We start from the raw sequence: 11,711 nt of genomic DNA, 5'->3' as shown, positions 1-11,711 counted from the left end.
AAGTATCAAACTGCCAGAAAAGCCTCTTTTTATACGGTTTTAGCCCCCCCCCCCACTTTCTTTAGACCACCCCACTTTTCTCAACGCTCCGCGGTGCCTGGTACTTTAGAATGATGTGGCATGGCAAAGTGATGTTTGAAGGTGGGGGAGACAAAGAATGGTAATGTAGACTGATGGGTATGACCCCCTTCCCCTGTTAATCACGGACCTACAATTTTGATTAATTTTCATTCTTTCGCTTTCCTTTACCCTTGAGCTTCTTGTCAAAATACTTGTCGAAATAAGGTCCCTTTTCTCAGTTTTCGAGAATTAAGAAACTGGTCGATGCAGTGAAAAGCTTTACAAGTATGTCTCAGCTCTTACCTTACCTTGTGCATCAACATAAGAACTTTCTTTTTGTTTTCGACAGAAGAGAAAGAGAGTCAAAAAACGACAGGATTTCTGGATGAAATCGATAAGGCAAATTTTTACCATGTACATCACAATACCTAAACTGTTATAAATTTGTTTGTTATAAATACTCACCGAGGATAAAGTAATATGTTTCTCACTTTACATTGAAAATCGATTTAGGTATTTCTTTATGAATATCTTTGAGGTCTAGAGTCGTTGAAGACACCGGCACGGTCCAGGGGCATGGCTATTAGCTTCATGATAAGGAAAAAATTTGCAACAGTGATTTGCAGCTTCTACTGTTATGTAAATGATATTTCCATTCCGATAAGCGTATGAACGGCTCACTTCTAACAGATACGAAATAATCACGCGAGTTTTTGAAAAAGTTGCTACAGCCGGAAACTCATATATATGTTCTTGATAATTGCGAAGACAAATGACAAGGGTACTTTTACCCTCCTACTCTATCCCCTTTACCGTGTCTGTAAGTATCGTTCAGGTTGAGTGAACAGCGCCTGAATAGGGTACCAAGTTTTCAAATAGTTTACACAAAACACAGTAAACACACAAGTTTCAAACCAAGTAGCTGATCTTTCTGAGTGTGTTACTAAGTTATTGAAAGGACGGGAATAAAATTTATAATGTTGGTAGTAACACCTATTATTTTTCTGCTTTAAGGCAAGATAACAGTGGCAATAAAACTGTTGAAATATGTACCAAACTAGCAAACATGATTCGGGTCGATAGAATGGTGAACAGGGCGGGAAAGGGCGCGACAGAAGGTGGAATGAAAAATCTCCGACGTCGTTGAGTACAACAATTGCCGTTCTGTGTTAAGTACAATATGTTCTTTTAGAGTTTGTCAGGAGTCACAGTGTCCCTTTCCACCACCTTAAGTGTTAAATAGATTTGAATAATAAAGAGTTGAAAACTGGGGCAGTGGTTTTTCCATACTTATCAACGAGAAACGTAGCATGCTCTGGTACAGCACTATTTTACAACGAGGGTTCCTTCATTTACATATCTTTTGACGCTGTTAACTGCAAGAACTAATTGCAACGTAACTTTGACTAAACATTTCGTTTTAGAAAAAGTGAATTTGTATTTAAGAACAGTAAGATAAAACTTTATTTGATTCAGTCGGCAGTTTATAACAAGTGCTTAAAATGAAACTGAAGATAAGTAATTCAATAAATCTTAAGAAGGGTTGAAGGGGGATATGAAGAGATTTTTGTCAGTAGACAGTCATATGGCTACCCTGGGCGACAGAGTCTCCATTATTTAGTCTCAGAAATATACAGTATTGTCTCTATTTAGAGGACACTGTCGGGACCAGAGCAAGGTGTGCACTAATTGGAAATGTCCGCCTTTTGGAAAGTTTTGCAATATAAGTTTCAAAGTTGAAAATAGACCCTAGCTTGGTATTTAAAAGGTGTAATCAGTGGTGGCGCCAGGGGAGGGCTAGGGGGGCTACAGCCCCTCCGTTGGAAGCACTTAGGAAACAACAATAATCATTTGAGCTTCCTTCTTTGCCACCGAAGCGGTCTACAATACTTTATCCCCGGTTTATTGAGGATCTGGTACCCAGAGTATCATATGGCTGGACTGCTAGGTAACAAGGTAAAAGATGTTGCCTCTGCGACGAAAAGTTTGACGAAAATACGCCCCCTTTAAGGCCTGCACATTATGACCAACTTCCGGCCTCTTTAAAAACTTTGTGAAAGTAATATCTAATTGCAAAAGGTGTTACACACATGAACAACAAGAGTTTTGGCATCCGAAACAGGACTTGATTTGCACCAGGGAAATCAGAGAACAACAGGTCATTTCTTCTATAAAATTTTCAAGTCCCTCCTTTAGATGAAAGCATCAAATCTCCCTGTTTCGACCACCGACAAAATCTCTGCAATATGAGTACATTCCTCCTGGTCAGACAGCATTAGGTCTAGTAGAGTCGATTAAAATATCTAAAAATTTAGTCCTAACTTAACCGATATCTAATTTGCATGGGCAGCCCGGCAAAAAAGCTCCTTCTAAGAATGCGTTCAGAGCGACTTGGATCAATAAGTCCTGCTGAGTATTGGTTGCCTCGGCAACCTGCTCCTCCACAGAACTTTCGACTTGTGGCAGAAAGTGATGCAACCAAAGGTCTTCAGCCCAGCTGCAAAGAAAAGGATACCTTATGTAAAATTAGTGCAGGGTTTCTATTTTCAAACGAGGAAGGGGAGAGGGAAGACGGCATGAAACTTACCAAATATGACATTAAGGCCGTATTAGACACAAGGACAAGCAGAGGCGCAGTATTATCTAAGGCGCACGAAACATAGAGCCTATGGACCATAGGAACTTTTGCTTAGGCCTAGGCACTTATGATGACACCTTTTTGCTTTCTGTACAGTATGTATGTAAATTTCGTCACGATAAAGCGATTTCCCAGCACATTTCTACAAAAAGCACGCGACTAAGCCGCCTTCTTCGAAAGGGAACCAACAATTCCAGAAAGATTTTGAGTGTTGTCTTAAGTCTTCATTTCATCCACATCAATATAATCAACGTATTATATTACGAAATTATGTGACATGAAACATGAAATCATTACCTTTTAAGGCCGGCTGAATCACTGAAAGGAGCAGACAGAAACAGCCCAAGATCTGCGAAGAAAACAATGACAGTGAGTAATATGCAGGTTTGTTAATCGTGCTTAGATCATGTCTTGCCACAAACGACCAATGTCCATAAAATGATGGCTTTGTGTGTAACAATACAAAGTGCTTTTCGAATCGATTCATGTTTGCATCCAAATTACAGAACAATTGAAAATCAACTAGCAAAAATTAAAGAGACTATAAACTAAGTAATCTGATCAGAAGGCACATTCTGACATATTCTCAATTCCTCAAAGCAAGCTGGAAATCGTCCCTTTGGTACCTACAACTAGTTAGCTTTGAATCTATTTTGATATATTTTTCAGTAAAAACCAAAATGGCACTGAAGATACTGAGAAAATTGAGTGTGACTTTATTTGGTTTTTGTGACATATCAAAACAAGTGTTTGAGCATTTTATGACAGCACCAGGTGACATTGAGCCTAAGCAGATATACGTTGAAACAACTTTTACACAAGTGACAACGAATTACGAAATAAAGAAACAAAATTGAATGGTTCTACCTTTGGCATCTACAAAAAATGAACTTCAAATTTTGAAAACAAAATGAACATGATTCACAATAACGACAAACCTGGCATATCCAATTTAATGTCTAGCTTTTCAAGATCGATTCTAGATCTTCTGTAAACATCGCTTATCCAGGAGCTCCAGTTATCAATTTCCCTAAAAATGGATCAAGCAATATTCAGAGATTGTGAACTGGGAAGAACTTAAAACGTTTCTGAAACTGTGAGTGACTTGACAATTAACGTCACATGGGAGTGTGATTGGATTGTAAGAAAGGTATCTAAATTAAGATTGACATTAAAGGTATAAATCTAATTGTTCACATTTCACATTTCATAATTGTGCTACATTTCGCATTAGTCATGTGCAAGGTGAAGAGGGCACTCGGAAGATGGCACAAAAAAGAAAACTGAAAATCTGAAGACTCTGCCGTATTGAAATTATGAAAGCACCTGTTCACACACAATGAAGAGCAGTCCCATAGAAAATTAAACCTTAAATTGGAAAAAGTAGCTTGTAGAAGTGAGAGAGCCAATAACCCGTCTATTAAAAATCTCGCTGCCATAACACTCTTTTAACTGTAAAACCTAAACTACAAAGATATTCACCTGAAGTTTAATCGGCTTTCTGAATTTCGTGTTGCCTTTTGTCGGAGCCAACGTTGCAGAAGAACAGGCATGGTTGGTGGGAGATCAATTAACTTGAAAAATCTATGAATTCCTTGCCCAAATCGGTCCATGCTGGAAAAAAGTGAGCACTTAAAACAAGTAAATATAGAGTATTAAAATCTTGGCTGCAAATGGCTGGAAAAAAAGCCGGAAATAGGCAACAAACACTGATAAAAAATCAATACTGAATAATATAAAGATTGTTGCTTTACAAGTAGTTTTGATACACACAACGTCCCCATAAAATCTGAGTAAATTCAAAGTGTTCATTTTTGAACTGAGACGAAAAAACTCATGCATAGTATGAAAGGGTTGAAATATCCTTGCTTTGGCAAACTAGATCTGAAGCAATCGACTTCAGATCTACAAATCTGAATTCTGTCGATGCCACATCTCTTAGTCGCATGAGCAGGATTAGTCAAAATGATATGTTATTTCAAACTCTGACAGGGAACATGGTGCTAAAGGTTGGATAGAAGTACGATTTAATAAAGGGAATTTTTGTCTCATGGAACTTTTGTCTTCTTTATAGCTCTCGTGGATAGCGCTCTATCAGCCTTAAAGGTTTGTTAGCAGCTGTAAATATCATCAGCTGTACCGTCTTCAAAATATATGTCCCTTAGTAGCTCAGGCTATCGACCGCGGTAAGGCAATTTTGCTGCAGTTCTGAAGGCTGAAGGTTGGGCTCTATCCTTTATTTAGGGAAGGACTAACAACGACGGGGAAGCTAAAGAAAACGAGAATAGAACAGTATCTGCATTTTGGGGGGGGGGGGAGTGATGAATCTGCATTGAAGGAACTGGCCATCCTTTGTCTCCATGCTTTGGCCTAAGGGCACGGCTCGCATACAGGAATCGCCTTTACTTTAAGCAAGACAGTTGATGACAAAAAATAAATGATACTTCCAACAATTAATACCACCTTGACTCTCCAACTAGCAGGGAAAAGCGGAAACCTAACATACTGTTGTTCTATACTGTAAAGGTTATTTACCTTGTCTTTGTTGCATATGCAAGTACGATGACGTCATTTTGCAAATAGTAAAGCTGACTGTTCACTCCAATGCCATTGCTTAGATAGAAGGGTTCTTCTGTTCCACGTTTTCCAAGCCAAACAAAGACATCCGAAGATAATTTTCGATTAAGGATGAAATCAACGTCGATCAGAATAATTGTTGAGCACTTCGGTCTCTCGCGATTCACCTCAACCAAAGCTCCTAAAAAGGAACAACAAACTGCATTGCAATGGACTCGCCTAAGCTCATTGATCACACAATACAACACCGTTTGAAGGTGGAAATGGGGTGCTATGGAGAAACTTTTTCCAAGCACCGTATGTGGCAAAAGGAACAATAGCGTAATTTTCAAGCATTCTTTTAACATTTTACTGAAATGTAATAGGCTAGAATTGGAGTTATTTTTGTTAATTTATCATAATTATTTTTCACAAAGACGCAAAAAGTAAGATTTCCAATGTCCACCAGGAGAGCTACAATTCCTATCACTGGCAAGATAGCCAAATTTCATCCAACCTAACATATCAATTAATTCGAATGCCTTTCCTTGTAAAACACTTTGAGATGTTTCGAAACACATCGATTGATCTAGAATTATTAAACAGCCATACCCGTTATGTATCAGAACAAGAAGACAGTTAAAATGTGCGTCAACATATGGTATGTGACTTTGTATGACGACTTATATAGCAATATATGCTAGGGTACATATTTAGCAGATAACAGAAACATAACATGATTTATATTTTTGTGAAAACAAATTATATATTGTGACGGAGTCACTGAGTGCCACGAAGACACGTGATGAAAACTAACTTAATTTTTAGAAACATTACGTATGCGGTTGTTTTGTTTAAGACTTCCTTTGTTTATTCCCTGCTGACATTGCTTTGTAATTATAATTCATGGTATGATTAGTATGCGTAGAAATTTCTGGAACGTTCGATGGTAATCTCGCAAGTATGATGTAATCACGGTAGGTATTTTTGTAAAGTTACGTAATAATAAGTAGGAGTATAAATAGAGGCTGTGTGCCCGTGAAGGGGGATTCTTTTCTTAGTGGTGGTTAGTGAGTAGAGTTGTAATGATTTTAGTGATTATTTCGGCGTGGTAAAAATTAAAAAGGTCTATTTCTTGCTTCGTGAACTGTTCATGTAGTTGTTGCGTTCGAAGCAATATTGAGTTCACGACATTTTGGTACCAGAAGTGGGGTCATTTATCGCCGAGGAAAAATACTTCGGTAGGCGAGGATCACGTAAGTGGAGTAAAAACTGTTTAATTTGGTTTGAAATACTGTGGTGTGTTGGAATAGTACCATGGCAGCCGAAGGAAGACGAGGGAAAAGGCAGGAAGAAGCCCAGCATACAAGCGAAGAACGAGGGGAAAGTGGAGCAGTTTTAGAAATACTTAAATGGATGACAGAAAAAGAAGAAAAAGAGCGCCTCTATAGAGAGGAGCAGGATCGAAAGAGAGACGAGCAGTTTATGCAACTAATAGCCACACTTGGAAAAAAGCAATCCGACATAGAAGAGCAAGTAAAGGCACAAGAGGCGCAGCGAAAACAAGAGGAGAAGGCCCAGTTGGAAAAAATTATTCGTCTTCAGAATGAAGAGCGGGAAGCCAGAGAGCGAGAAAGAGAGAGAGAAATTAAAGCAAGAGAACTGGAAAAGGTAAATCGTGAGCGAGAGAAAGAGGAAAGGTTGGCCAGAGAGGAGGAAAGAAGACTCGCGTGGGAAGCTCAAGCTGACAACGAGAGAAGGCAATTTTTAGAGAAATTCGCAGAACTCAGTTTATCCAGCCAGGGACAAGAACCAATGATAAACCTTGGGAAGCCTGCTCTTAAAAAGCTCTGTGACGATGACGATATAGAGCATTTTCTCACCACATTCGAGCGTGTAGCGGAAACATATGGATGGAAAGCAGAGGTTTGGTCGGTGAAATTAGCACCATTGCTCTCTGGAAAAGCACAAGCCGCGTATGCCAACATGGACCCAGAGAAGTCTCGCATTTACGAAGAAGTGAAAAAAGCCATTTTGAGGAGGTACGATATTAATGAAGAAACCTATCGTCAGAGATTTAGAGCCACAAGGAAAAGGAACGAGGAGAGTTGCACTGAACTGGAGGTGAAACTGCGTGATCTATACTGCAAGTGGGTACATCCCTCTACAAGTTCAAAGGAGCAGATTTCCAATGCTATCATATTGGAGCAGCTACTAAGTTCTCTGCCATTAGAGCTACAAATTTGGACCAGAGAGCGAAAGCCTACAACATCAGAAGAAGCTGCCATATTGGCTGACGATTACCTGTTAGCACGAAAGGCCACAATCAGGGGACAGGGTACCCAAGAAATTAGATGTCATGGTTGTAAAAGGACTGGCCATATTTTAAAGAACTGCCCTGTACCAAAACAAGCAGATACGACGGTACCAGTAGGCAAAAGAAAGCCTGAAAACGATACAATACAACATACACCTACAAGGAGCTCGACAATTCAGTGTTTTAAGTGCGGGAGACCAGGACACATTGCTCTGCATTGTCCGTCAAATCAGGCCCACAACAACAACAACAGAGGGAGACATACGGGATATTATGTTAAACATAAAGACAAGTTGATCAGATCAGCACAATCATTTGACTTTGGAGAGCATTCAGTTGGTAAAATTCTAAAGGCTTTCAGCTGCAGAGGGGAAATAGAAGGGAGACCGGTAGACATTCTTGTCGACACTGGCTGTTCAAGGACACTTGTGCACAAAGACTTGATACCAGAAGGCAAAGTCAATGAGGAAACCAGAGTTGATATACAATGCGCACATGGTGATTATGTCAGCTACCCGACTGCCGAAGTCAGCATAAAGATTCAAGACAAAGTGTTCTTGCGAAGGGTTGTGAAGTCTCCGAATCTTCCAAGACCGGTTCTGTTAGGCATGGACATAGTAAATGATGAGAAGTTTGAGAGGGATGAAATTGAAGCTTTTATAGTAGTGACCAGATCACAGGAGAAAGCACGGGAACAAGAAGAGGCGATACAGTTGGCCAGGGAGATCTGCTCGGGTGCAAAAGCGCGGGCTTTAAGCGACGCTAGCGGAGAAGGCAATCAATCAGAGGAAACTTCAGATGTAAATTGCGAGATAAATTCTTCAACTGGAGATGTGGATAGAGACGACAATACCGAGGGGACAGTTGAATCGTTGTCTGGGTCAAAAGAAGTACAGATGGCGGAAACAGCAAAGATAAATACAAATGACGAAAATGAAGGAAGTTTAGAGATGAAGAATTCCAGTTGGAGCGCTGCAGAGATAAGAGAAATGCAGGGGAATGACACAACATTGGATAAATGTAAGGAGTATGCGCAGTTGAAGTCATCATTAAATGGCAAGGTGAGGTTTATAGAGAGGGGAAATAGCTCAGAAGATCAAGAGGAGAATGACTTAGTGGTACCTTCTATAAACAACGAATTTTCTAAAGATGGCTGGGAAGCAGTAAAAATTGAGGAAGATCTTAGTGCCAGCCAATCAAGAACATTGCATGTCCTACTACAAAGATTCACAACCGTTTTGAAAGACTCTCCTGGAAAAACAACAGTAGTAGAACACCAGATTCACACAGGAGATGCAAAACCAGTTAGGAAGAGGCCGTATCGTCTGCCACAGTCACAGTATGAGAAAATCAAGACGGAAATCGAAAAAATGGAAGAGATGGGAATCATCCAGCCTTCAAATAGTGAATGGGCAGCTCCAGTAGTGATTGTTCCAAAAAAAGATGGATCGCTGAGAATATGTATTGATTATAGAGAATTGAACAAGGTGTCTTCATTTGATGCATACCCGATGCCGCGGGTTGATGAAATTCTTGACAGGCTTGGCAATTCAAGGTACATCTCCACCCTGGATCTTACAAGAGGATATTGGCAAGTCCCATTAAGTCCTGATGCAGTACCAAAGACAGCATTCACAACACCTTTTGGTTTATTTGAATTTCGAGTTATGCCTATGGGATTACACGGAGCTCCTGCTACTTTTCAGAGGATGATGGACAAGATACTTAAAGGAATGGAAAAATGTGCAGCAGCATTTTTAGATGACGTCATAGAATTCAGTGCTACATGGGAGGACCACTTAAAACATTTGGAGGAGATATTGACGCGTATCAGTAAAGCGGGGCTCACAGCAAATCCAAAGAAATGCTCATTGGCAATGAACGAGGCGCATTATCTGGGACATATTGTTGGAAATGGCAAAGTTCGACCAGAAGCTGACAAAGTGAAAGCGGTCAGAGACTTTTTGAGACCAGAAAGCAAAAAGCAAGTGCGCTCATTTCTTGGTTTAACGGGATATTACCGAAAATTCATACCCAGTTATGCAAACATCGCAGCCCCATTAACGGACCTCACTAAAAAGGAAGTAAAAGGTACTATTCAATGGACAGATGATTGTGAAAACGCATTCAGAAGACTTAAAAAGGCTCTATGTTCATCACCAGTCTTGAGAAGCCCTGACTACAGCAAAGAGTTTTTACTACAGACGGATGCATCAGATAGAGGACTTGGAGCAGTTCTTAGTCAAATTGGAGATGACAATGAAGAACACCCCGTAATGTATCTTAGCCGCAAGTTACTTGATCGAGAGAGACGCTATGCTGTTGTAGAGAAAGAGTGTTTGGCTATCATATGGGCAATACAGCAGTTGCGAGTTTATCTATATGGCCGGAAGTTTTCAATTCAGACAGACCATAATGCATTAAAATGGTTGGACCAGATAAAAGAGAAGAACAGCAGGCTAACTAGATGGAGTTTGGCATTACAGATGTATAACTACAGAGTAGAGTATCGGAGAGGACAGGATAACTCAAATGCGGACACATTATCAAGGATTTGAACACGTTGTAAAAAGACAGTCAAAAATGTACCATTTTTGTCTACCGAAGGAGGGGGAAATGTGACGGAGTCACTGAGTGCCACGAAGACACGTGATGAAAACTAACTTAATTTTTAGAAACATTACGTATGCGGTTGTTTTGTTTAAGACTTCCTTTGTTTATTCCCTGCTGACATTGCTTTGTAATTATAATTCATGGTATGATTAGTATGCGTAGAAATTTCTGGAACGTTCGATGGTAATCTCGCAAGTATGATGTAATCACGGTAGGTATTTTTGTAAAGTTACGTAATAATAAGTAGGAGTATAAATAGAGGCTGTGTGCCCGTGAAGGGGGATTCTTTTCTTAGTGGTGGTTAGTGAGTAGAGTTGTAATGATTTTAGTGATTATTTCGGCGTGGTAAAAATTAAAAAGGTCTATATCTTGCTTCGTGAACTGTTCATGTAGTTGTTGCGTTCGAAGCAATATTGAGTTCACGACAATATTTATAAATGAAATCTATGAAAGTAATTATGATTTCTAGTACGTCCTTTCATAGGTTATCGGCAAATAGCATTTTTTTGAGAAATGGTTGATTCGTTCGTAAAAAATAGACTCTTCCACTGCTGTTTGAATTTATACATGCGAACAAGAATCACTCGAATAAATGTGCTCCAAAAACGCTTAGCCAAATCAAATGCTTCCAATCAACTACTATGCCCGTCTACGTAATACAAATCAGAAATCTGCCTTCAGAAACAAATTATTACCTTTCCTTTTCAAAAACCCTCGCGCAGATAAACAACTCTCACATGGAATTTTCCAAGGTCTTTTTGGACTCTGCGCAGGGGCCCGGAAAGTATGGCAAAAATCAGGCATGGGAAATGCATTGGATTGAAATGAAACTATATTTAGTTCTAGTAAAAACCTATCAATGGGACATATAAGGGGTGCATAATAAAACACAAATTTACGGAGATACCAACCATATTCTCGTAACAGTTTCACAAGTTCCTGAGCAGTGCAAATCTCATTCTCTTCAACGCTGGCAATAAAACTTGTCTTGCCTCTAATTTCGTCCATGGTCTGATTGAAAAATAAATTTCATCCTTGCAAGTTACATGCAATACTGGATATACGTATAAAGATATAGCTCAAAATAAATGGGATTCTCAGCTAATTGTGTGCATATAATCAAGCATATAGCTCATTATAAATTAATTAAATTAGTGAACATGCCCTTTCGTGCAGAGTTCTTATCGAATTCTGAGAAAATCTCAAATGACATGATCCTGTAACAAACGCTTTAAAACCCCTTCCACATAGACGCTTACGTGAAAACAGAAAACCCTTGTTTCGTTTCCATTTAGATGAGAAAGCGAACTTTGCAAACGTACTCTAGTGTCTCTAATAGAAGGGGGAGGTAATGGAAGGGGGTGTTTATGTCGACCAGTTCTCAATAGAAGGGGGTTGCTAATAGAAGGGGGTGTTCATGTTGGCCAGTTTTTAATAGAAGGGGGTGCTAATAGAAGGGAGTGTTCATGTCGACCAGTTTTCAATAGAAGGGGGTGCTAATAGAAGGGGGTGTTCATGTCGACCAGT

At 39.5% G+C, this 11,711-nt stretch overlaps 1 protein-coding gene across 3 annotated transcripts in view; it reads right to left on the bottom strand.

Moving 5' to 3' along the window:
• Positions 1-2,184: 2,184 nt before the first annotated feature.
• The window catches only part of LOC135690462 (cortactin-binding protein 2), a 96,589-nt gene continuing 87,062 nt past the window's right edge, over positions 2,185-11,711 (bottom strand). For all 3 annotated transcript variants that reach the window (XM_089112118.1, XM_089112123.1, XM_089112122.1), the window contains 6 exons: positions 11,096-11,195; positions 5,234-5,456; positions 4,181-4,312; positions 3,637-3,728; positions 2,996-3,047; positions 2,185-2,557 (listed from right to left, as the gene is read on the bottom strand). In XM_089112118.1, the coding sequence (XP_088968244.1) occupies positions 2,383-2,557; positions 2,996-3,047; positions 3,637-3,728; positions 4,181-4,312; positions 5,234-5,456; positions 11,096-11,195 (774 nt within the window). In that variant the 3' untranslated portion in view covers positions 2,185-2,382. The remainder of the gene's footprint in view (positions 2,558-2,995; positions 3,048-3,636; positions 3,729-4,180; positions 4,313-5,233; positions 5,457-11,095; positions 11,196-11,711) is intronic.

Source organism: Rhopilema esculentum, chromosome 3 (assembly GCF_057945365.1).
Source record: "Rhopilema esculentum isolate cy_ngs chromosome 3, ASM5794536v1, whole genome shotgun sequence".
In the NCBI taxonomy this organism is placed as follows: domain Eukaryota; kingdom Metazoa; phylum Cnidaria; class Scyphozoa; order Rhizostomeae; family Rhizostomatidae; genus Rhopilema; species Rhopilema esculentum.
Note: the sequence above shows the minus strand (reverse complement) of the source record. Positions and strands in the feature narration are given on the sequence as shown.